Source organism: Danio aesculapii, chromosome 15, assembly GCF_903798145.1.
Source record: "Danio aesculapii chromosome 15, fDanAes4.1, whole genome shotgun sequence".
NCBI classification, from domain to species: domain Eukaryota; kingdom Metazoa; phylum Chordata; class Actinopteri; order Cypriniformes; family Danionidae; genus Danio; species Danio aesculapii.
In genome coordinates this window covers 20280315-20307874 of record NC_079449.1, presented here as the reverse complement: position 1 = coordinate 20307874, position 27560 = coordinate 20280315, and the positions used below count along the sequence as shown (strand labels likewise).

At 34.0% G+C, this 27560-nt stretch overlaps 2 protein-coding genes across 4 annotated transcripts in view; one reads left to right on the top strand and one right to left on the bottom strand.

Annotated features, from left to right (window-relative positions):
- The first annotated feature begins 2920 nt into the window (after positions 1–2920).
- Positions 2921–15873, top strand: pitpnaa (phosphatidylinositol transfer protein, alpha a). The gene is made up of 12 exons (XM_056474217.1): positions 2921–3080; positions 5754–5784; positions 9248–9396; positions 9529–9620; positions 9776–9783; positions 10390–10464; positions 10581–10664; positions 11859–11936; positions 12013–12123; positions 12327–12449; positions 13492–13557; positions 15084–15873. The coding sequence occupies exons 1-11, from the start codon at positions 3064–3066 to the stop codon at positions 13537–13539; spliced, it is 816 nt and encodes a 271-aa protein (XP_056330192.1). The 5' UTR covers positions 2921–3063; the 3' UTR covers positions 13540–13557; positions 15084–15873.
- Positions 15874–17248: 1375 nt separating this feature from the next.
- The window catches only part of git1 (G protein-coupled receptor kinase interacting ArfGAP 1), a 47023-nt gene continuing 36711 nt past the window's right edge, over positions 17249–27560 (bottom strand). For all 3 annotated transcript variants that reach the window (XM_056474214.1, XM_056474216.1, XM_056474215.1), the window contains 5 exons: positions 23452–23529; positions 23279–23358; positions 22444–22608; positions 22291–22354; positions 17249–19750 (listed from right to left, as the gene is read on the bottom strand). In XM_056474214.1, the coding sequence (XP_056330189.1) occupies positions 19535–19750; positions 22291–22354; positions 22444–22608; positions 23279–23358; positions 23452–23529 (603 nt within the window). In that variant the 3' untranslated portion in view covers positions 17249–19534. The remainder of the gene's footprint in view (positions 19751–22290; positions 22355–22443; positions 22609–23278; positions 23359–23451; positions 23530–27560) is intronic.

The following is a 27560-nucleotide window of genomic DNA, read 5'->3' as shown; positions in this document are numbered from 1 at the left end:
ATACACTCTTGGACAGGTTTTTATCATTCAAAAGCAGGAAAAAAAGACCGATACAGACAGGGTTAGATATGTAAAATGGGTTACATAATTAAAAAAAAGCTATTTTTTTAAATACAACAGAAAAGGTTTCCAAACTGTTTAGAAATCTTCTGTTTTGTCATTAATTGTATATCTAATTTTCTCTGTTTGAATAAACTGCAACAGGTCATCCATCCAATGAAAGTAGTTGGGCGGAGAAGGGTTTTTCCAGTTCAGTAGTATACTTCTTTTAGCAAATATTATGCAGAAGGCTGATACACTTGACGGCAAAGATGACAGCTATATACATTTGTAGGATTAAGTCCAAACAGTGACACTAAAGGACATGGTTCAATTTCTGGAAGAAAAATATCAGAGATTGATTTAAAAAATGATTGTTTTCAGATGCTTTTCAATTCCTTACTACATTTTTGTTGTGAATTAAAAGCACTTGTCGAAAAAGTGCTCTGGTCAATAAATTACAAGAAATAACAGGATCGAATCTAACAAGGCAAAACTTCATAGGGTTTTAAAAATATTATATTCATGTAAAAATAACACTAAAACCTAACAGTAAGTGTTGGGTAGTAAAGGATTACTTGTAAAAAAGTAGTTCTTGGCATTATATTACATAAAAGGCTTATTCAGATAGTGGTTAATTGTTTTGTGTGAAATTATTCACAAAACAGCAGAAAATTAAGCATAATTTATTGAGATTTATAGTTTTGTTTTTCTTTTAAAAATCATCATATTGATAACATTTGAATATTCATAATATGCCATCGCCTTGTAAATTAACTGTTGAAATATGCATCTCAGTAGATTAGTCCATGTACAAGATGATTAATTGTTACCAAACACTGACAAAAGCATTGCATTCCTTGTAGACCTTGACAATATCATTTCTTTTTTCGTTCATTATTATTCATGAAATGTAGGGATTGTTTAGTAATCACAATAAACAGGCCTGTAGCCCGGGGGGTTCAGGTGGTTCAAAAAACCCACCCATCACTGACAAAGGTCCAGAATTTGTCCCATAAATGAGCTTATTTGTTCTATTTAGATGCTACGCCATCTTAAATAGTGAAAATAACCCATCGGCTTTAAGACCAGGCCGAATCCTCTGTTGACCGTCACATCGATGTGACTTCAGCTAATCAGATTTGACCAATGCAAACAATTTTTTTTGAATGAGTTCTACATCCAGCTGGGCAAGAAAACATACAATCTGAAGTAAGAGAAGTCATCTTTCGCTACTGTAATGTTTTTAAATAGAGAAAACATTTTACAAATAACCTTTATTCTAAATCTTCTTGAAACAAAAAATGACAGATAAAATTGTGAAGTTCTTTTATTATTGTTATTATTATTATGTTTTATTTCTTTATTATTGAAATAGCCAAATTCTGACTAAGGAAAGTTGAATGTGCTGGCCAGTTTGTTATTTGTCTAATAAATGAGAATAGACTACAGTTTTTAATTTAAAACTTTCACAGATTCCTGTTTTTTTTTTTAACGATATATGATGTAATATATTTTTATTTTAAAAATAAGTGTTTATTCATATTTCTTTATCTTAAATCATTAGGAAATATTTTGGTACATTAAAAAGTGTGGTATTGATGGCCACCCGACAAGCTAATCCAACTTAAAATGTCACTAAAATGCAAAAAGCTCCACATTTTGAGAAAAAAAGAACCACCCCTTTCACCAGGCTGGCTACGGGCCTTATAAATGTCCTCAAGTTAGTCATTTAGATTGTTACTGACAACAATTTACAAAAAGTCATTTATATATTTACCAACAGAATAACAAAATACCCAGAACTTCTAAAAGGGCTTAATGTTAGTTTTTCATTTGACTTAATACTAATATAATTTCCATATTTACATTGTTATAAAAGTTTAAAATATCCAATTTACTAAAACCAGAATTGATTATATTCTGACACTGTTGTATTATTATAGCACTAGTGTCCCATGGAATAGAGACTTACTAGTGAGACAGACTGGAAAAGGCTTAATGTAAGTTTTTCATATCATAAAACCTAAATCTAATATGATTTCCATATATAACTTGTTATTAAAATTTTAAATATCCCATATAGTAAAACCAGAGCTTAATATAATCTGATGCTGTTGTATTAATATAGCACAAGTGTTAAATGATAATTCCCACGAAATGAAGCAAGACTATTTACTATTAAGACTGACTGGAAAGGGTTTAATGTTAGTTTTTCATATCAGAACCCTTAATACTAACATGATTTCCATATATTCATTCATTCATTCATTTTCTTTTCAACGTAGTCCCTTTATTAATCTGGGGTCGCCACAGCGGAATGAACCGCCAACTTATTCAGCATATGTTTTATACAGCGGATGCCCTTCCAGCTGCAACCCATACACGGGGAAAGATTTCCATATATAAATTGTTATAAAAATTTTAAACATCCAATATACTAAAACTAGAATGTATTATATTCTGACGCTGTTGTATTATTATAGCAGCAGTGTTCAATGATAATTCCCACGGAATGGAGAAAGACGAGTTGCTCGTCAGACTGACTGGAAAGTCAGGTCTGGCTCAGGTTTACGTTCAAAGAAGCTACAACAACACCTTCACACCCAAATCATTTCTTCTGAGGTCTCATCCTAAACCGAAAACCAGCGGAACAAGAACTTCTACCTGGCCTCAGTGTGCACGGTTTTGTCCCGTGTGTATGACCGTTTCTGTCAGGTCGTGCGTCTATTTTAGTGTGAGTTCTACGTGAAGTATTTATTATCAGAGCAGGGTGTGGCGCCACAGTCAGTGCGTGCTCTTGGCCAATCAGATCCGTTCCTGTAGCCGTTTTCAAGCCGGTAGGTGTGGTTGCTGTGACGACGCGGCTCTCCTGTCGACATCTTTCAGGAAATGAATTTAAAGAAATGAGAAATCCAGGAACTTGAGCTGAAACGAGTCGCGGCGGGCAGATCCGAAGAGTCGACGAAGAAACTCTCTTAAAGCTAGTTTGAATGTTGGACACGCGGCGGCAAGGGAGATAATATGTTGATAAAGGAGTTGTAAGTATTTTAGTTTGATTTAGGTGTGCTGAAGTTTTCATTTTGCGCTGAACTTGGCTTTGGGGCGCGTGCTTGTTAACTTTCGCCGGCTGCCGACTAATGAAGGGGATTTATGTTTAAATTCTGGCTATTTAATGCTTATGTTTTTTTCTTGCATGTGTTCGTTTTTATCAAATTACGTTAGTCTGAATTAAGTTATGAACATTTATTAGGAATTATACTGTGTATATTTCAGTAAGTCCAAAATGAGCCATATAATGTTTGTTAGCAGTCACTTTGTTTTATTTAGTCATTACTTTACACTTTGATAATTGTTTGTCAACCTACCTTATTTGGTCATTGAAGTAACAAAACTTTGCAAACCCAGGTACAATGAGTGTGATTGTCACATGCTCAGTTCTGTTGGTCACGCGTCATAATGCACTTTGAGACTTAAATGATTATACTGATTTTTTTTTTTTTTTTTTTTTTTTACGTATTCGGGATTTAGATAATCCGCTAACCTTATTATGACACTAATATTTACATAACAAGCGACTGGAATGTGTCATGAGCTGGAGAATATTGTTTTAGACGTCATTGTGTTGATGGTATGATGTCATACTCAGCCATACTCCTCAAGTATTACAAATACAAATGGCTATGGAAGCTTAATGTGTGATTCTTCTCTACTTTCAGTGTATATATATATAATAGGCTACTTTTAAGAACTTCTCTAACTTGGATTCTAGAGGATTGCAATGTTAAATTCAGCTGCATAAAGTAATTTTGTAAATGTTTTTTACATTGTTTCTAAAAGTACAACATATTTTCTTACGCAACTTGGCAAATATCACTTTCATGTAAAGAAATTATTTAAAGCTAAGTCAAATTGTTAAGTTTCTAACCGCTTAAGTTGTGACGTATCAGTGACATAATGCAATACTGTTTCCGGGTCCAAGCCGCTACTCATTTGAATTGAGAAAATATTCGTTTATGGACACTTTTTTGTCCTATCACACATTAAAGTGAATTTTATATAAAATCGTAGTGTACACCACAGTCTCTGGACTTCTGCATCACAAATACAAAAACTTTAACAATTTATAAAAAATTAATCACTTTATGGCCATCCGATATTAGGCATGCATATATATATATATATATATATATATATATATATATATATATATATATATATATATATATATATATATATATATATATATATATATATATATATATATATATATATATTGCAATCGTGATTTTTGAAAGTATTACATTGCTTTGTAAAAGTTTATTATTACCATTTGATGAGTCTCCCCATACAGTTTGATTGAGCGCTTAGACCCAGAAGCAGCTTCGCTCGACGACATGCTTAACAAACGGATAAGTAATTAAACAATATGGTACTACTTTAGACCAGGGCTGCACAATATATCATTTCAGCATTGATATCACAATGTGTGCATCCGCAATAGTCACATCGCATAGATATGCAACGTTGAGATTTTCACTTTTATCTTTGCTTTGATCTATTCTTGTAGTTTGTTTATTACATGTTATGCGTGGTTCATTAATCATAGAATAATCGCAGCCAATCAAAATTAAAACATTGGGTAACACTTTAGGGACCTATTCTCACTACTAACTAGTAGCTTATTAGCATGCATGTTATTGAGATATTGGTTGCTTATTAGTACTTATAAAGCACATGTTCTGTATGATCTTATTCTATATCCCTAACCCTACCCAAGACCCAAACTACCTTAACTATTAATAAGAAGCAAATTAGGAGTTTATTGAAAAGTCAAAATGGTTTGCCAAGAGTGAGAACTGCACATTAAAATAAAGATGTTTCGATTATTTTAATATCAAGTAATGCACCCTTCATTCAAACATCTCTCACTTGTAATATGTGAGCATATTTACTGTACAAAACTTGTCAGTGAACTATGAGGGCAAAAAATAAAATAAACAAATTAAAATAATCGTTCAATAATCGTAATCGAGTTAAAATGTTCAATTAATCGAAGTTTAGATTTTAGGCCAAATCGCCCAGCCCTAGAATTTAATTTATACTTTATATTTGTAAATGTTTGTGCACATATTCGGTCATTTATTTATTCTGTCATTACATATTCTGTCATTGTATGCATATGGTTGTTAGAGACTTTTAAATCAAGTTTTCTAAGGTCATGGGAAACCTGAGGACTTTAAAATATTAGGGGATTTTGAAATGTGAGAATTAATCCTGGTTTTAAAAGATTAGGATACATTTGTTTTGTTCAACAGGTTTATTTAAATGTGGTTTTATTTTGCTGCTCTTGGTTAGAATAGAAGTTTTGGAGCTTGAATTATTTTCTGTATGCTGACATCTACTTTTTCGATAGCTTTGGTTTATGGGCACATCTCACTTTCATATATGTATTTATTTTCTAAGCAAGTAAATTGATGAGACGGTATTGTCAGAACATGTTAGTTCAGAATAAAGCATCACCAGTGCACACTAGCTGAAGTGTTCTGTTGTTTGTACAAAATTATTAATGCATTGGTCTTAGACTGTAAAAACAGGGCTGGTTGCTAAGCTGTCAAAGAAATGTATGAATAAATGAATAGAGTTCATAGGTCACCATGGCATTTTTGCTGACATAATAGGCTTACTCTGTGTTTTTCTTTTCTTTTTTTCAGTCGAATCGTCCTGCCCATTTCTGTTGAAGAGGTATGTACTGTATTTTTTCCATTTGGAACTTAGTTTGTTTTTATGGTTTTATTTATAAAACATTTCTATTTTAGTCTTGGCACAATTGTAAAAACTCTGGATTTCTGGATATGTTTTTGGCATAATAGCAGTTTGTCAGTTTCTCCAGTTTTTCAGGCTCCACCCAGTTTCTTTTAATGGGTAGGACAGTTTAGACTGTCAAAATGATGAATTAAAGCACAGCCACAACGGTTTGTGGAAAAGTGGCCTAGTTAACTGCCTGCCTGTGTATAGTAGATGAGGACAGATTGCAATTAATTGTAACCCGAGACCAAGCTTATCAGATTTTATCAAGTGTAATATCTCAGCTTACCAAGCAAAGTTTCTTGCCCACCCTGTTGTAGTATTTGTTGATTTAGGCTGGGGTGTTTGATATTTGAATGCCTTTGCATGGTCATTCTGTGTTTGAATCATTGGCGATGTAGGAAGTCAGTTGTTCTTGTCTACAAGGCAGTGAAAACAGACACAGGTTTGGCACGTGTAGTTGCATTCCTATCTGTTCACCTGTGCAAAAGACCGCATAATGTGGACTGAAGAAGAATTGAATTACCAAACCAGATGAAACAGGAAAGATGTAGAGCATGTTGCGCTGTGGAAATATGACATCAGTCCGGCTGTCAGTCTTTTCACTGGTTTAAAAACAAATACATTTATTTGTAAATATAAGTAATAAGTAAACTTATTTAAATATAATCCAGAGTTCACACTTAGATATGCTTGATGCTAGGGCTGGACGATATGGCAAAAATTATATCACAATATATTTCTTAATTTCGGTCGATACGATATAATATGGACAATATTAAAAAGCCAGGAAAAAACTGCCAAGAACGCACACAATGGATGTCTGTACCCACAAATGTCTACAAACTGAATTTGCAAAGCCTATAATACCTCCAGACTCTAACAACTTCTTTTTAAAAAAAATAAAAACGGTACAAAAAAATGTATGCTCTCTTTTCATTTGTATTTAGCTTTTACAAACAAGAAATGTTAAATACTGTCAAATAAATAAAACTCTCAGATTCAGCGTATAAATAGATAGATAGATTACGCAATTAAATGAAAAAGGTTTAACATTAAATATTTCTTATAATATAATATAAAATATTGGTCTATATAAAATATATATAACACATTTTCATTCTTTAACAGATTTAGTACCTCTATTAATCAAATTCTTTCTATTTCATCAGCTTTGCAATTACCAGAATTTCCTGATAAATATGTTTGTGAATTTTATTTAGTAAGTTTGCGCGAGTGCTATTTGCCAGCATGCAGCGAGTTTGTGTATGTGAGTGTTTATTTAGGTGTTTATGCGAGGATCGAGTAAATGCAAGGATCGAGTTGTACGTGCGTGGGTTAATGTGGGTGTTTATGCAAGGATCGAGTTTATATCTATGTGCGTGTGTATGCATGCATGCATCAAGTTTATATGTACGGTATATGCGCAAGTTTCATACATGTTTTGAACATTCAATAGTATAGGTGTATATGCACATTATGTATGTGTTGATGAGCGAAGTTTGATTTAAGTCCTACACGGCGCCTCATAGCCATCTGTGTTTGCCTCATTGCCTTCTCTTCTGACACCACTGGTTTGAAGCTGCGGAGCAGCGTGTGTGTATATACACACACAGTATATATATGTGTGTGTATATATAGATATATACATATACATATGTATATAGATATATAGATATGCGTGTGTGTGTATATGCAAATTTATATGAAATGGGTTTAAAAATCATATCACCGTTATTGAAAAAAAAATATCTATCACTATATATATATTGATATCGAATTATTGTCCAGCCCTACTTGATGCTAATAGCAGGTTTGGCATGCTGTCCCAAGAGAGAACCCTGAGCTCAGAGATAATTGAGCCCAGGGCTCTCGCCTGGTCAATAATCATATAAGGGGGTCCGAGATCAGGTCTTGGGAGCTCCCCATGGTAAAGGGAGGAAAAGGAGAAGATGGGGTGGAAGGGGGATTCTTCCAAAATGAAGATAAGGTAGTAGGGTAAATTCAGTCTATTTATTATAAGCTTGAATCAATCCGATTGGATTATTGCTGATTACGGATGAGAGATCAGCTGCGATCATATCACATGCTCCTCTCGAAATTAGTTTGTAAAACTTCTCTAATTAATGTAAAAATTATTTTAACACATTAATATAACTGTACACTAATATTGGTCAGTTTTTAAATGTATTGTTATTCATCTTTTTTATATTTAGATGCCATTATCTGTTGCACACTTTAATGCACATTTTTAAAACGCAAATAATATTTTGTATGTACTTTTAGGCATTTTAAGGGAGCATTTAGGTACAGAAAAAAGAACATTTGTAACTATAATAAAGAATACTTTTACCGAATAATACAATGAAGACTATACTGCACCTGAATACTGTTTCACTCTTTGGAAAACCATAAAGCACTGTTTATTTAACTTTTTTCATTGCTCTACTATAATTATTTTGCTTGCAATTTGTTTATTATTTTTCAATACATGATTTAAACCTTTGCAACATCACCCCAATCAATCTAAATTAAGGATTTTTTTCAAAAACCCATATGTCAAAATAAATACATTTATAATAAGTAATTTTATTCATATTTATTAATGTAAAAATTATATTAACACATTAATATACATGTACTCTAATATTGGTCAGTTTTTAAATGTATCAATATTCCTCTGTTTTTATATGTAGATGCCATAATCTGTTGCACTTTAATTTACATTTGTAAAACAGAAACAATTTCATAACACTTACTCTTTTTAAAGGCTACATTTAACAACCTATTTAAATTTTTCATTATGTGCATCAAAGTAAAAATAGCTTCTAACATCATTCTAAGTGTATTATTAGATTGCACACTTGTACATTTTAGCAGTTATCAATCATTACTTGAAAACAATGAAAAGCTGTATTTTGTATGTTAATTCTTTATCAAATTTTCTTACATTTTTTTAAATAAAGATTCACTTGTAGCATTTACGTTTATGTAAACAAAATGGTTAATATCTGCAAACTTAATGGATGTTTACTATAACTGCAAAAATATTTTTATACTCCTACTGCCTGCTTGGGACCTTGGAAGCTTGTAGAAGCGCATATGCATTTACTGGAGACATTAGATAACATTTACATAACATTAGTTTCCCATTTTTATACAAGCGTTACAGATTGTCATGTTTGAACTTCCTTTGGTGAGCCATAAAAAACGGACAACTGCAGTCTATATATGGTTATTTATCTATGCAGATGTTGGATCATCTCTCAGCACTATGTGCAGCCGTGACATGCAAATGGAGGACAACACATTCTCTTGTTTGTCATTACGACATGTTATGCTGTGATTTGCATTTGTAAGAAAATGTGTAAATTATTTAATATTATTCTGTGATCTGCAGTACCAGGTGGGTCAGCTGTACTCTGTAGCAGAAGCAAGTAAGAATGAGACAGGAGGTGGAGAAGGGGTGGAGGTCCTAAAAAACGAGCCCTACGAGAAAGAGGATGGGGAGAAAGGACAGTACACTCATAAGATTTACCACTTGCAAAGGTAATAATCTTATTAATTATTCAGCACTAGGGTGTACTGCATTTTGTGGTGATAATATTAAGCAGAAAACTGTTCATAGACTGTATCTCAGGGCATTTAATATGGGATTGTCAATCTCTTTGTTATATGCAGTAAAGTGCCAACTTTTGTACGGTTACTGGCCCCTTCATCTGCCCTGAATATTCATGAGAAGGCCTGGAATGCTTATCCTTACTGTCGCACAGGTACTGCACACGATCTCACATCTTTACTGAATATACTGGACAAATTGAACACTGACATGGAGCAAGTAAACGACTGATACAGATAAACAATGAAATTTACAACTGTTTTTCATATTTATTTTATGTGCTGCTTACATTGTCATGCGTCACTTCAGTTCTTACGGTGAGTAAGATAATATTTTGATAATATTAGTTATCAGCAATAACAATCATTTATCACGTAAGCAAGTTTTGTATTTATATATATACTCTAGTTCAGGGGTGTCCAAAGTCGGTCCTGGAGGGCCGGTGTCCTGCTGACTTTAGCTCCAACTTGCTTCAACACACCTGCCTGGAAGTTTCTAGTATACTTAGTAAGAGCTTAATTAGCTGCTTCAGGTGTGTTTGATTAGGGTTGGATCTAAACTCTCCAGGACACCGGCCCTCCAGGACCGAGTGTGGACACCCCTGCTCTAGTTAGTATGCTTATTTCAATTTAGAAAAGTAGATTTTATATAGGTTTCTTTAATTTGTATACATTTTTAAAATACGGTAAGATCTATAATATTGTAAAATGTTATCACAATTTAAAAGAAGTTTCTATTTTAATATATTTTTAAAATGTAGTTCTTTACTAATCAATATTTTAAAGCAGTTATATGATGCATTAATGTTTTATTTTTTATTTTTATAATTCTTTTTTTTATATATAATTTAATAATTTGTTTGTTTTTTTTCATTTTAGAATTCTTTTTTTTTGTAAATCAAATCTGTTGTGTGTCATTTACAGAATGAGTACATGAAGGACAATTTTCTAATCATGATTGAGACGTGGCACAAACCTGACCTTGGTGAACAGGAAAATGTGAGTCTGCAACCAACATTATGCAGATTATTATACACAGGATCACAAGAAGCAAAATTTGAGAACACTTCTAAATCTTGCAAAAACTAATCACATCCCTTCTGTTTTTCTTAAAGGTTCATAAGCTTGACCCTGAACAATGGAAGAAGGTTGAGGTGGTACATATTGACATTGCTGACAGATCTCAGGTGGACACTAAGGTAAAAAAAATGCTACTTAATTCAGGTGCATAATTAAACTCATGTTTCACTTTTTTCGGTGGTGTAATCACTAGTAGTCAGCTTGGAACTCATTATAACGTCATAAAGTGCATTGATTCAATATGGTAAAGTGAGTGAGATATCTTTAATCCACCAGAGTAAGCTATTTTGCTCTTGTGTTGTGGATAATGTAGGATACATTAAATTTATACTCAACAAAAGTGACCGACAGAGATGTATTTGGAATTCTATTTTGAAGCTTTAACATGTATAAAAAAACTCACAGGAATTAATATCACTTCATAAACAGGATTTTATTAGTATACTGGCTTCTATATAATGGTACACTCCCTGAGAGGACGAGTCACATAAATTTGAGTGAATTATTCAAGAACGACCTATTACTAGTGTAGACCTACCGTAGACACTAGTGTGGTGGGCTTCAATAGCCCTGCCTCTCCTGTTTTCAAAATAAAAGTCTCACATACAGAGTAAATTTAATACAAGTTTATAAAAAAAAAATTATCTCACTAGAAAATGTTGTGACCAATCTAACGTGCAACATAACAGCATGTGCTTTGTTCCAATTTACCTGATTTAACACTCATGGCATTTACATGAGAAGGAGAAAACCATGGTGTTCGAGGCTCACCATATGCCATTTAACATGTACTAAATTTTTATTATTCAGCAATGCCTAGGTATATCCATATTTCATTATATGACAACTTTAACATGCATCTCTTGTTGCCATTTGTGTTTAGATTTTGTTTTATTTTATCATGCTTTTTCAGGGTGCTCAATACGATGCACGAGTATTATTGAATAAATGAACTGATGTGACAAAATAGTTGCCAGAACGAACCATGTCTAAACTATGATTTTGATGGTTATCATTAGTGTGTTTTGATTACAACACAGCTAATATGATATTCCATATTGATCACTGATGGCACAAAGTTAGTAGGCAGAGAGTAGCTGGTCTTTTGTTGATGTTTGAACACAAGTGTTTAGATTGAACAGTCTAATCTGATCTAATGTGTGTTCATCCTCTGGAAGTGCTTAGAAGTGGACAAGCTCAAAACATTTTAGACCCCATTTACACCTGTATTAAGTGTTGTCCACTTGTGATTAGGATTGGCGAAAACATGTCTTGGGTATAAACTAATAATGAAAACTGCAAACTTTTGACAGGACTATAAACCAGACGAGGATCCAGCCACTTTTAAATCGCAGAAGACTGGTAGAGGCCCATTAGGACCTGATTGGAAGGTGCATTTTGATTCTGTATCTGTAGCTCGATTATTTTTGTAGTTATGTGGCTTATCATGTTGTTTGTGTGTTGCAGAAAGAGCTTCCTCAGAAGAAGGACTGCCCTCATATGTGTGCCTATAAATTAGTCACTGTCAAATTCAAGTGGTTTGGCCTGCAGAATAAAGTGGAGGGTTTCATCCACAGGGTATGAAACTATGAAACCTCATGCTGCGTTCAGTTTGACTCACTGCTTCCATGAACAAAATGTCTATTATAACATAACGGAGGTGTGGTTTAGAAAGATAAACAGTTAGTGTTTGTTCAATTTATTGGGAGGGCTTGGTGTGCTGTTCTATTTCTAATGCAGTGACTCTTATAACATTTAATGTTTGTTTGGTTTTACTTCAGCAAGAGAAGCGTCTGTTCACCAGCTTCCACAGGCAGCTCTTCTGCTGGTTAGATCGATGGATTGGTTTGACCATGGAGGATATCCGCCGCATGGAGGAGGAGACACAGAAAGAGCTTGATAATGTGAGTTAAAGGATTAAAAAAAAACTATTCTTATTGCTAACTTGATCCATTAAACCATTTTTTAAAAGCAGAAATAAAATGTGAGTATTTGCTGCAAAGACTTGGAAATTTAATTTAAATTTGGAAGATTTTCAACTAACTAAAATAAAGTAATTTTTATTTAAGGTTTAGTTAATTCTAAAATGACTATAAATAAAGCTATCATTCACCCAGAAATGAAAATTGGTTCATCATTAATCATACTATGACATTGTATTTTTTTTATTGTTGTTTTTATTTTTAAAAAAGATAAATAAATTAAAAAAATCCTGTTCGTGTTTATCCATATAAAGATAATGCATGGCGTCTAGCATTTAGCTTTTAAAAAGAAACACCAAAAAGTGTTGTGCAGTGGCCCCGTGCAGCATGTGCCATCATTCTGTAATTTAATAAGGGCAGACAGCAGTGGAATAAAAAACATCAGGGTGTTCAGTATTTCAGTTTTGTGTTAACAATGCCTTAATTTCTTTATTATTATTGAAAGATTTCTGTTTTTGAAAAGTTATTGAAATGCAGTAAAGATTCTTGTTGATGATACCGATCAACTTTGGGGGAATATATTTTTTATAGCAGCATTGATATTAAAGTTGTGGCTGATTTCCTCAAAAAAAAATGTTTGTAACAATAATTGCTAAATAGCAGAAATTATAATTAATATTGTTTGTGCCGAAAGAAACAAAAATGAAATCGCTTCACTAAAATTCAAATGTAAGTCGGCGCAATAGCCTAGTGGTTAGTGCGCCGACATATGGTGTAGCACGTCACCCCCCCCCCCCCCCTCTCTCTCTCTCTCTCTCCCCAACTTCGGTTCCTGTCTCTATATCGTCCTATCTAATGAGGGCAAAAAGGCCAAAAAAAAATTCAAATGTAATTGATTGCATTTAGGCAAAAGCATAATGTACAGTATGAAATTTTATATTTGCTAGAGATCACATTTATCCATGTTGTTAAATACTTAAAGTTTTAAAGATGAGCTTTACATGGTCTTTTTCCCTGTTTACAGATGCGAGAGAAGGATCCAGTGAAAGGGATGTCTGCCGCAGACGAATGAGGTGCTACAGCTGGGACTGTGAGTATTATCCAGTTTTGGTGAGCTTGTATGAGTTGTAACTTTAATTTGCTTTGCTATTTGGGTTCTCTTCTGCTACTGTAACTCATCTGCTTCAGTGTTGGATCTGCTCAGAGATGCTTTTCTGCAGACTTTGGTTGTATTGAGTGGTTATTTGGGTTACTGTCACCTTTCTATCTTCTCCAACCAGTCTGTTCATTCTTCTCTGGTATTAACAAGGCATTTTTGCTACTCATTAGATATTTTCTCTTGTTGGACCATTCTTAAACACTAAAGATGGTTGTTCATAAAATCTTGGTTTCTGAATACCAACAACCATGCCTAACCCAGGCTCATTGAAAATGCGTGTTTTAAGCCTACAAGTTTGCAAAATGTGAAATGCGTTGCTTCGCCCAGGTATGTTTTGTTGCTTGTTTCAGATGACATCCACTAAAAAGCTCTGTCTACATTTTTGCAAATCTGAAATGCGTTACTTGGCATACGTTTTGATAAACGTGTCAGATACACATCCTTTTTGTGCAAGTTCACAAGACTGCAGCACTTGCCATTAGGGCTGCATGATATTGGAAAAATCAGACATTGCAATATTTTGTTTTGTCGCAATATAAATATAATTTCACCCGATTATTTGAAATGCTTTATTTGGAAAGATTTAATTAATTTAGATTGACTGGGATCAAGTCTTTTTTCTATGCAGTGGATCTGCATAAATTATAATAAATTACAAGCGAATAAATGAACAGGAATTGGTACTATGGTTTATGGTTTTCTGTGGAGTGCAACAGTATTCAAGTACAGATATTGAACAATCAAATGTAAAATAACAGTTTCATCGTTAAATAATTCATTAATTAGCATAAATAATTTTTTAAATATTATTTAATAATATCTTTATCTTTTAATCTCTAATAAATAATCTAGGTACTGTGATGTGACTTGCAGATACTCATATTGTGATATCGATGCTTAAACAATATATTGTTCAGCCCTACAGATCACCTTGCTGACCTAAATGCCACAAGTAGTGTTTTCAAAAGTAATTCTAAGAGAAAAGTGCACTGTGACTCCATAGTTTTACCCTGATTTTTATCAGACACCTTCATCAGACTTTAACTTGAGCACTCTGCAACACGTGTACAATGTAAGCTACTGAGCAAACTGACCCCACAAGAAAGTTGTCCATATGGAGATGCAAATGTATTCGAGTAAAAAAAAAAAAACATCAAGTTGTTTTGCAACTGCACACAAATAATCCTTTATTTGTTGATGTGTCCCTGTAAATCTTAGTGTGAAAAGGAACAAAAGCTGTTTGTCATGCTGCCTCGTAGCATTTAATATATCTACTGGAATCAAATGTTGAAATGCGTTATGTGCTTTCATAAATATGTAGGCTGAAGCATGTATTTCCAATGAGTCCTTGTTGACCATGACCAAAATCTTTCTGCCTACATGTATTGAGGGACTTTCAATAATAAGCAGATGAACAGTAATGCCTAAGATAAACGTTTGTATCTCTTCTTTTTCAGATGTCTGCAGCTGTTTGGCTGTGTCCTAGTATTGGATCGTTTCTCTACAGTATGATTGGCTGTTTTTTGTCTTCATCCTTCACTCCAGTAGTTTCTCTTTCTCCACCTCTAAACAAAGAACATCTCATCCAGTGATGTTTCTGAGCATTATTATTATTTTTTTTTGGTCTAGCCCGTTTTTCTTAGATGTCCTCTCTTTATTTTCAAACTCTGTAATTCCATCACCATAAATGTTTACCCCATTTTTTGTGTGTAATTTAAGTTCAGCAACACCAGCACTCGGGTATTTAAACACCCCAGCACTGCTTGCATCTCTAGCATGTTAACATGTTTCTCAAACAGACGCTCCACCCTTATATTTGCTTCATGTTTTTGTTTTTTGATTTGTACCAGATGAAGCTGCCTCATGTCAAATGACCATGAGTTGATCGTATTAGAGGGCCGCAGCTGACCCATTGTTACTCATAAGCCACTTTTCTCAGGACTTTTTGTAGATCTGAAAGGACTGAATTTGAATAATGTGGTAATACCAGGTTTACAGTAATGAAGTAATAGTAAACTTGCTTCAGTTCTGCTGGACTTCCAAACAGGGTCTAGAGAAGTAAACATCATGTTGTGTTGGAGATGTATTAGCACATATTTCCTATAAGGATTTATTATGAACTGTATTCAGATGTTTGTGTCATTATGCTGCTCTGTTCTCTCTAAGACTATGTTTACTGGACATGGATACAACTCGTTTCATAATTGTGCCAAGACCTGATAATGATATTAAAAAGAATTTATATTATTGTTGTCTGTGGTATGCATTTATTTATCTGTATAAAGTGCGATGACTTATTTTGATAATACTTTTGTTCTCATTACATAATTACATAAATATAAAATTTAGGGTGAGCAAAGTATATTATAGACTTGTTATAGACATGTTTGTACTATAGGTAACAAGTATTAGCATTCATAAAGCACCTCAATGTATTTTAAAGCATAATCAAGGCATTAAAATCCCTCTGCAGTCTAAACAGTGAACAGCAGCTGAGCTCCAGCAGTGATATTTGCTTTTAAGTAGTCTACAAATAATAATTGCAATAATTTATCAAACTGTTTCATATCTGTAACAAGAGGCAAATCAATCATAACTTAATGTTGAAATAGCCATCATAACATTATGAAAATGTGGCTCTTTTTGTATTCTCGGAAGCTCTAGAAATTAAAAATATAAAACAGGAAATACCCTGGGACCATTGTTATTGTTCACATCTCAAAATGGATCAGAAGCGTTTTCAGTGTCTGTGAAAAAAATGTTTGTGCATTGATCAGTTGTATTTGTTTTTCGTCATAATTACAGTGACATTTCTTTAGTGGTTTATTCTGATTAATTATAATATAAAAATGCATTTGACCATGTGTTTGTTCAGGGAATATACAATTTTATATCCAGCAAACTTCGTCACCAGCCTTTGCAGGTGTGACGTTAAACCAAGATTATTTGGCAGAACTTCAGTAACAACCCCAACCTCATGGCGATTGAATGTTGGCAGTTTAACACAGTAACCAATAAATTAACTCATACTGTAGTCACGGTTATGTACACACATTTCTATTTAAAAAGCACTGTTTTAATAATAAGCAGTGCATGTTTTAATTAAAATCGTCTTACCTTAAGTCTGAGGTAATTTAACTTGGCTAATTTCTTCGGTGGGGAGTAGTAATCCTTAAATATTTGGGGGGAAACAAGGCTCCATAGTAATCATGAAGATATTTGGTACAATCTCTTAAGACCTTTCAAACATTTTAGTAAAATCTAGTTACAAAAATATGACGACGCGCAGCCTGTAAATCTGACGCGGAATACCAGCTAAATTCGGCGGGAAAATACACCTATCACCCGCAATTAAACCATGAGGTATTTCTCACTACTCTTATTTTACTTTTAAATCTTGGTGTTTCGTTTATGTTTAAATTTAACAAGCACCGTAACCACCTGTTTGACCTTTTATCCATAGGTTATCATAATATTTATCAGAGTTGTGTCAGTATATTATTCAATCCAAGATGTAGGCCCAAATTTTTTTTCCAAGTAGAGCATCTTAAAGGGTTAATGTTGGTAATTCCAAAAATGTGTAAAACCCAAAGGTGAAAAACAAAAACCACAGGACACAATGAACTTTTTGTTTTGTTTATTACAAATGTACAGCTTATGAGTCTTTATTACGATTTAAATGGTTTTGCTTAGTCTTTTATTTAATTTCTATATTTTACAGGTAGCCTCTGCTAAACGAATTTCTCCCATCAGCTGATCCCTCATGTAAGAACAACTGAGTGACAAAGAACAGTCATAACAGGTAGGTGCAGCTAGTATGACTGATCACAGAATAGTGTCAATTAGTCGGTTTAAAAATAAATCCACTGGTGCGTTACGTGAACAATGTATGCATCTGCAGCAGAACAATGTATGCATCTGCCTACAAACTACTTCGAAAGGAATCAGAGTTGGACATAGTGTGTGCAATTACTCCCTTTCCCATAATCCGCTCTGAATTTAGTGCTTTTTTTAAATAATGGCCCAAACTCTTTCTCCCAAGGCATCATTACAGTAAACCATCTAACAGTGACATATTTAGTGGGAAATTAAAAATCTAGAAGGAAAAAAAAACAATGCATACACTGATTTTACTCACCATGTGCTTCTAGTGTGAAAGAGAGAGACGCCAGTCACTTGATTGCGGATTAAAGTCAGTCTAGCAGATGTGCAAAGGCAATGATCAGACAATCTTTTTGACACGTTTTCAGGGACACTAAGAATATCCCATTCCCCAAGTTCAAGAAACAAAAGGCAAGAATGAAAAAAAATGGCTTAACTTAAAAGGCTGGTGGGTAAAACCAATATGGAAAAAAAAGGAAGTTTAAGGCTCATAGCATGACATCTAAAAATGTAAAGTAACTGTACAACAAATACTTGATTTGATCACGCTCGCACCACAGATGTGGCATCAAGCCTCAGGTGGAGAAACGTTCATGTACGTGTGCGTTCATCCTGAAAGCTCCAGTTTAACTCCTCTCCCACGAACATCCATAAAGCGAGGTGCTCATTTCCCCCAATTCAACAAAAACGAGACCCTGATTGCCCCGTCTACCACCACAGAATGTGACTTCACTGGTCCTGACGCAGCAGATGGACATCCCGTATTTTTCCCTGTGACTGTATCTGAAATGTTAGTAATGAGAACATTGATAGTGGTCATCTTCAACCATCAACATTCACATGATTGTAGCTTATGAAACACAATAAGGGTCTTCTTACATTAATAAACATTAGATGTATGCTAAATTAAAAACATGAAAAATAAAGAATGGCATAAAACCAAAATCAAATATTCTCAAATGGACAACCAACCACAAACACACACACACAAAAAGCCTGGTCCTTGAGAGTCTCTGCTAAACTGATGAAGGCCATTCGATTAAGTCAATCATGTGCAGATAATCAAGACATCGTGTTCGAAATGGGTGGTTTTGTCCTAAACTAACGAGCTACTGTGATGATTGTGCTAACACATTTGCATTGTTCTGATACCAAAACCCACTAACATAGGGATTGAGATGAGATGAGATGAGATGAGATGAGAAAAGCCGAGACGTATCCCGGACGAGCCCCCGTTTTTGTACATCAACCCTAACCTCTGTCTTTGTGCTCGAAGACAACAAAAAAAACAAACAAACAGAGGAATCCGCAACTGTAGTGTCTTCACTCCCCTCTGCTCCTTTGGCTAGTGTTCAACACACCTTGATTAAAATAAAATAATGTAGTAAAACACTGTGTGAGTGAACCAGTGCTTCTATCACTGGAGGACGGGAGTGTTCTGGTTAGTTTTCACAGGTTACTGTTCACCCCGTTAATGTTCGCAAAGCTCTGTGACAAAAAAAAAATCAAAAGAAGACATCAATAATAGTAACAATAATATGAAACAGAAGTCATAATCATTAAAATAACTCCAGTGTGTTGTTTTGCAAGTCAATACATTTGTCCCAAGAGAAACAAGTCAATGGAGCGGCACTTTAAAAACACAAAAATCAATCGAAAGGGAGATGGAAAACTGAAAACAAATGAACATTTCTGGTTCTCTGTAGGTTAGGAGTGCTTGTGAACCAAACAGCAGCCGCCCATGCGCTCACTGATCATCAATCCTCTGTTGTGTAGTGTGTTCAGACATGTTCATATAAGAAAAGGAGTGCAAGGAAAAGCAGGCCGCTCCATTCGGCTTCTTCCAAATGTTCCACATCTCTGCAGCCAGATGCCCAGAGCTGGATTCATCACTCCATCTTCGCTCCATCATAGCACTTTTTTCATCTACCTGACCAACGATTCCCAGCCGTCAGTTTTTACTCAGTGTCTGCTCCCATTTCTCAGTCTTGTCCCCTGCCCAATGGAGCCCAGTGTGCCGGGCGGGTCACTGCTTTTTTTCACGGGTGGTGATGGTGACCAGCTGCTTGGCGGCTTTGGCAATGTCGTATGCGCACTGGATGACCTGCTGGGTAAGAAGCTGGTAGTCCACTGTACTGGCCGACGAGTCTGAAGGCGCTGCTTTACGACACTCCACCTGCAATCTGGATGCACTTGCTGCCAGGAGCTTCAAGGAAGAACGTACTGCATCCAGCGCTGGTCTCTGAGGGAAACATAGAGGAGGGCATAGAGATTTAGTGCATCTGGTTTGACATTTTAAAGCCTAAAGTATAACTCGTTTTTTTTGTGTGTACATTAGCAAAACAATAAGAGAAAAATAAAGAAGGTGCATTGTTGACCAAAAGTAATATAATTTTTTTTTTTCAGATTTTTTCCAACAACTTTATTATAGAATATTTTGAGATTTTTCTGTTGGTACATTGGCTGGTTTGGGTGTGTCATGGATAACACCAAGTGTGAGTGCCCTCCGAAGTGCTGAAAATGCTCAGTTGTGAGCGCTTCTACAACTGTCATGGTGCGTTCACACCAGAAGCAGATGAAGCGTCAAGAGCGAGTGATTTACAATGCATGCGGAAAGTATTCATAGCGCTTCACTTTTTCCACATTTTTTATGTTACAGCTTTATTCTAAAATAGATTAAATTTATTTATTTTCTCAAAATTCTACACACAATACCCCATAATGACAACGTGAAAAAAGATTTTTTGAAATTGTTGCAAATTTATTAAACTCTAGCTGGACCACTCAAGGACATTCCGTCTGGTCACTCTACCATACAGGCCTGATTGGTGGATTGCTGCACAGATGGTTGTTCTTCTGTTAGGTTCTCCTCTCTGCCCAGAAGAACACCTGAGCTCAGACAGAGTGACCATCGGGTTATTGATCACCTCTCTGACTAAGGCCCTTCTCCCCCCATTCACTCAGCTTAGATGGCCGGCCAACTAAAGGAAGAGTCCTGGTGGTTCCAAACATCTTCCACTTACGGATGATGGAGGCCACTGTGCTCATTGGAACTTTCAGAGCAGCAGAAATTTTTCTGTAACCTTCCCCAGCCGTGTGCCTCCAGACAATCCTCTCTCTGAGGTCTACAGACAATTCCTTTGTCTTCATGCTTGGTTTGTGCTTTGCCATGCACAGTCAACCCTGGGACCTTATATAGACAGGTGTACAGTATGTCTTTTCAAATCATGTCCAATCAACTGAATTTACCACAGGTAAACTCCAATCAAGCTGCTGAAACATCTCAAGCATGATCAGTGGAAACAGAATGCACCTGAGCTCAATTTAAAGCTTCACAGCAAAGGAAAATCTGAATTCAGTGGACATTTGCGCCGTGTTAATCAGGAGCTTGCTATTGTATATGTGCGATTATGACGTAGTGCCATTTGTTGGTGTCCCGAGGGGAAATCCTCTTGCCGACACCAGACAACAGTTCATCAAATGGAGCTGAGCTCAGTTGGAAGCAGTGCTGAAAGCTTCCATCATCCAGGTACCTCAGGTATAACGCAGAATGAATCTACGCTGTTTTTCAGCCTTCTTAAAGCACAGCTACTATCTCAATAAAATCCATGTTAGCAATTTAGCAACAAAGCTAGAGTGAGCGGGCAGACAAAAGTCCTGCCTATGACGCAAATCCGCGTCTATTGTGAAGTGATTTGACACGCTTAAGCAAATTTGACGCGCAAATGAAGCAAGTACACTCAAAATGTTCACACATATATTTTTACACGTGAAAAGCACGATTTCTTCATGCGTGCCGCATCTGAGTTTTTAAAGAAAAAAGTTAAACCCACAGCACTGAGTGTAAAAGACAAACCTCAAAGCCTCATTGCACTTTTGATGTTAAAAAATAAGATTTCATTCACAAAAAGAGGGAAAAAAAACACTCAGATTGGGGGGAAAAGAAAAAAAAACTTCTGTGGACTTCGGTGGACACGCGTTAAACCACCAGTAGATAGCTGCAAGAAACGAAGCAAGCAATTGTCTGTGACTTGATCATTCACTCAAGTGATTCGTTAAAAAACATTCCTACAGAAACGAAACACCACACAAATATTTTCATTGGCAAAAGAAAAAAAGATATCTAACTTCATGTTGGTTGAACTGTTGTATAACATCAATATCACATTTGTGATCACATTCAAACTCAAACTTCTAAACACAGACACTCTTGCTTGTGTGATATTATTTAACTATATTATTCTCAATGAATAAAACAAAAGCCCTACAGCAGGGGTGTCAAACTCAGATCCTGGAGGGCCACAGCCCAAAACGTTCAACATTAAATAAATCTGTTCCAGATAATCAAGTCATTCCGGCTTCTTTGAAAACTACAAGGCATGTGTGTTGGAGCAGGACTGGAGCTAAACTCTACGGTTTGTACAGTGTTACTCTTTCCTTGAAAGGCTCGAAAGAGTTCAAAGTTACAAGGTCATTGCATTATAATAAGTTTCATACAGTGAATGATTTGTCTCGTTTAAGTTTAAAACATTTAAAACATTGTAGACAAAAGAAAAAAAATAACTGTAGCCTTTTACTTATAAAAGTTGCATTAAAATATCTTTTAATATCGTTTAATCTTTTAGCAGATGCTTAATAAGAGCTAGGGTATGGAGTGTGTACATGCGGTTATAAAATTTGATGACAAAATTCATGTCACACACACTTTTCTTTTAGCCTAACAAATACACTGTAGTATGCTTAAGTTTCCTAGGACATTTTGAAAAATACCCATTTATTTACCTTGGGAAACAGCGAGGCCATTTCTGTCACAGCTAAGTGGATTTTCTCTGAGCATGGCACAAAACTGCAATCAAAGACAAATGATAGCATTTTTTATTTTTACTGTAGAAAAACAACTCTGCAATCAGCTTGACAGGTAAGAGTCGATCAGACCTGTCATGTTTGAACTCTTGCGCAGCTCTCAGGAGTTCCTGGATGTTTTTGGTGACCTGTTCAGTTTTAAGGATGACGTCCTCTGTGCAGGGCAGTGTGGGGTCAGGATCACCCTCTGTGTCGTCTACATCCCCCCTGCTGTCCTCCTCACTGCTGCGGCCCACACTAACAGACGACATAACACATATCATCACTCACACCCATAAAAACACTCAGATTTAGATGCTAAAGGAATGATATTCATCTGATATTCATGCCAAATTACTATTATGTTACTTTTGAGCTTCATAAAATTATTTTTATTACTAATATTATACACATATTGGATCTTTTTTGTGGAAAAATGCATACCTATTAGAATACTGTTATAATATTTAAACTTAATGTATATTAAATTATTTTTCAAACAAAATTATATAAAATTGTTAATATAAAATAAATATAAAAAAAAAACAAATTACTACTATGTTACTATTAAGCTTCATTAAATTATAATTCTTTTTATTATTAATATTACATACATATTGTACCTTTTTAAATAAAAATTCATAACTATTATAATATTATTCCACAATTGTACAAAAATATAGTATTATAAATATTTTTATATAAATATAAAATGATATGACAATTATTGTATTACAAAAATATATTTTTATTTAATAACGCAATTTATAATATGTTAGTTATTTTAGAATATTTTGATAATAGTAATAGTAACTAATTACTAGTAATATCAACAAACATATATCATACTGTACATTGTAAATTAGTTTCTTATTTGTTAGATAAACTACAATTATAGAGAAATATGTTCAGTGTGGATTGCACTCACCCAATAGAGACGTCATATGTTTGAGAGTTGTCATAGTCGCTATCAGTCCCACTCCCGTACTTCTCTCCTGCTTTTGGATGCTGAAAAGGACGAACACAAGCACAGGTCTGTTACACATCACAAATCTGTCACCTGGGATGTCACTGCAGACATGAATGGAAACTGGCACTCACATTATAACGTCCGTCAGTGGAGGCTGACAGGTGCGCTCCTCCGTATGGGGTTGGACCCGCCGGAGCGCCCTTTCGCACCTAAATGCAAACAGATTGAGATTAAGAGGACGAGTAAAAAAACTGACAGACAATCAGCAGGCAGACGATTGAAAAGAAAGAAGAAGCTCTGAAAGTCTTTCAGCACAGGACTGTTAAAAAGGAAATATGGAGCGAATTAGATGAAAAAAAAATGCTGTTATACTCCTGATTTTGTTAAATGCAAGTTACTCAGGGTGTGTTCACACTTGTAGTTCATCTAGTCCAGATCATAGAAAATCCACTTTTCATTTTGTGTCCACACTGCCAGATTTAACCCTTTAAAGGGCACTCAATGAAATACGTATTGGAGAAACCATGTAGTGTAAAAGTTGTTACTTTTGACTTTAAAAAAATATATATTAAAAAAACTTCATTTTTTTTCATCAACTTCAAAACTTATATTCTTCATTAAACTCTATTGTGTTATAAAATGAATTCTTATGTTTTCATTATAATAGGTTCATTATAAAATGTAATATGATTAAAGTATTAATATGATTAAAGTATTAAAATGATTAAAATGTTTTCTATTTATTTTAAAATGAATGAGGAAAATATATTATTACTATACAGTTTCATACAGTATATTTACCTTCGGCCCATGGCCCTCTTGTCAAGTTAGGTTTTTGGCCCTTCATAAGAAAAAGTTTGGGCAGCCCTGATTTAGACATCTTTGGTCTGTGTGGTGTTATATTTCAGCCAAATCGCAAGTTCATTTGAAAGCATACATATGTCTGTCTTTTCAGTGATTGTATTAATGTTACAGTTTTTAATTTTATTAGATTTGATATTATTAAATGTATATATTATAATATAATTTAATAAAAATTTACATATATTGAAAGTATTCCTAAAAATCAGATAATAAAATAAATCAGTATATTATTCTGATAAAGTTCTTATTTTTAAATAACTACCTTTATAGACAAAGCAGAATTCAAAACCTGAACTCAGTAGCTTTTGTAACTACATAAAATTGAATAAATATAAATATAATTAAATATATTACACAATCGTTTTAAGCAAAATAAAAATAAATCTCAGGATTTGCTTTCTGGTCCCGGGACCATTTGATTTTGGTTATTGACACTGTCAGTGACTTACTCTCAACTATAGAATTAAAACGACAGAGTATTTTAAACTGTTTTAAAATGTATGCTGGAGAATCTCATACACGCACAAAACTAATTAATATCAAACTGCTGAATGCAGAGCACTATGATAATGGCTACAGCAGAAGCATACATTTTCAATTTGTATTTTTAGTCTTTTTCTTTCAGCCAAAAACCAACATGCCATATTTATTGGCTGAAAATTTACTACAATTTTAGAATTTTAGTCAAACCAAACCTGCAAACTGTGAACAGACCCTTAGTGTGGAGATTTTAGATAGTTACAAAACCGCAGGCTTCTACATTATAAGCTCAAACGCAAAACTAAATTATCCGTGCAGCAACATTTTACACTGAACTAATGTAAATGCTAAACATACACACTTGCTGATTAAAGTACCTGGAAAACAGTGGCGTTCATAACACAAGCACAAATGAGCACCCCAAATACATTAACCATGACTAATAAAATAAAATAAGTCTCCTACACACTGTAAGCAATGACCCAAAAGTGGAGTATTGCATAATCAAAACACGCCATATTTGCATAATCACCAAAGCAAGTCAAAACAAGGTATTAAAACACAAACAGAGGACGATCTTTCTGTTTCTTCGTTGTTAGAAGCAGTGCATTGATTCACTGCACATTTCCAGGAATCACTTCATTAAGTGTTTGATACGTGCCATGCAGATCGTCTTATTTCATTAGTTTCACTTATCGGGCAACCAATCAATCAATTTCCTGCACATTCCAACATGTCAAATTGCACAAGACAAGCACATCTCTCAATGAGAGCCTCTCTTGGCATATCAGTCAGTTCAAGAATGATTCAACAATTTCATGCCACTTCTATCTTCCCATGCTAGATACAAAAAAAATACTATGGTTGTGTCTCGAAAATGTATTAAGTTGCCTACTAAAACGGCATTTTTGAGCATCATTGACAAACTTGCCATTAGCATACATTTTGGGTGAGCAGGGACAGATTCTGATAAGATTTTGTGGGTTTAAAATGTTGTGATTATATGAACTACAATGAAACAAAAAATAAATACACAAACAGAAAAAATGTAACATTCTTCTGCCGGTTGAAAAGCAAAAAAATAAATAAATAAAAAATTTTACATACAGATTTTTTTTACACATTTCTAAATATAATAGTTTTAATAACTCATTTCTAATAACTGATTTATTTGATCTTTGCCATAATGACAGTACATAATCTTTTACAGCTTAAAGTGACATTTAAAGGCTTAACTAGGTTAATTAGGTTAACTAGGTAGGTTAGGGTAATTAGGCAAGTGATTGTATAATGATAGTTTGTTCTGTAGACTATTGAAAAAAGAGGCTAAAAATATTGACCTTAAAATGTAAAAAAAACTGCTTCTATTCTAGCCGAAATAAAACAAATAAGACTTTCTCCAGAAGAAAAAATATTATCAGACATACTGTGAACATTTCCTTGCGCTGTTAAACATAATTTGGGAAATCATTCAAATGTAATATATACACACACACACACACACACACACATATATACACATATATATATATATATATATATATATATATATATATATATATATATATATATATATATATATTAAAAAGTAATCCAGTAATCCAGAATGTAATAATTCTAACAATGTTAATAACGTCAGTAAACACAATAAAAAAACATTAAAAAAAAAAACCTGAAGTAGCAATGCATAAAAAAAAAACAACAAAGAATTCATTAGATGTTAATCAAATAATTAATATGTAAAAAATCTGCATGTTATGTTTTAAAGAATTTTTAAACAAGCAAAATAAAATTAAAAAGTATCCATCCATCTTCCTTCGGCTTAGTCCCTTTATTCATCAGGGGTCTTAGCGGAATGAAGCGCCAACTTATCCAGCATATGTTTTACACAGCGCATACCCTTCCAGCTGCAACCCAGTATTGGGAAACACCCATAAACACACATACACTATGGCCAATTTAGTTTATTCAATTCACCTATACTGCATGTCTTTGGACTGTGGGGGAAACCAGAGCACCCAGAGGAAACCCACAGGGAGAACAAGCAAGCTCCACACAGAAATTACAAAAATTATTTGATTAATTTTATTATTGTTTAAAAGTAAATCTCTCCATACTAATTATGCACAATACAAAAATATAAGCAAATAATGTAAAAATCTAAACAAACCACTTGGCATTTTTTCTGATAAGGCTAATAACTAATAAAAGGTGAAATAAATATATTTTTACAAACTCTTCAAGCCATTCAAATTCAGAACAAAAAAATAACAATGCAAAAACAAATTTGTGAGTAGTTTGTGATCAAGTTCTAAAAGTACAAAAAAAACTTAAAAATAATTCGAAGAAAAAATACACAAATCAAAAAAGAACATGTTTTAATTATATCTCTGAGTGTAAAAGTAGATTAATGAACACATTTTTAAAATTACATTTCTGCATGTTAATAAAGTAGTACAAATAATAAAATAAAAAGCAAAAAATAAAGCTAATTGTTTGTTTACATACAGTGCTCAGCATATATGCCCCCTACAAAATCTTTCATTTAAATTAATATATTTTATAGGAAGCTTTACAAAATTATATTTGTGCATTTACATTAGTTTAGTCAGTACTGAACCCAAATCTGGAGCTTATCTAACAAAATAACTTACAATAATGGTTCAAAAATAAGTAGCTCAAATTTGTATGTCAGGGGAAAATAAAACAAAAATAGCAAAAATCAAGAGAAACAAAAATAATTACAATTTTGTTGAAATGTTGTAGTTTTTTTTTTGCAATATTTTGCATGAATTTAAATGTATTATTTTTCCAGTTTTAAAAATGTTCTGTGACTAAAATATTATTTTAATAAATATATCTGTCTAATAAATCTGTTTTGTTCAAATGCACCAAT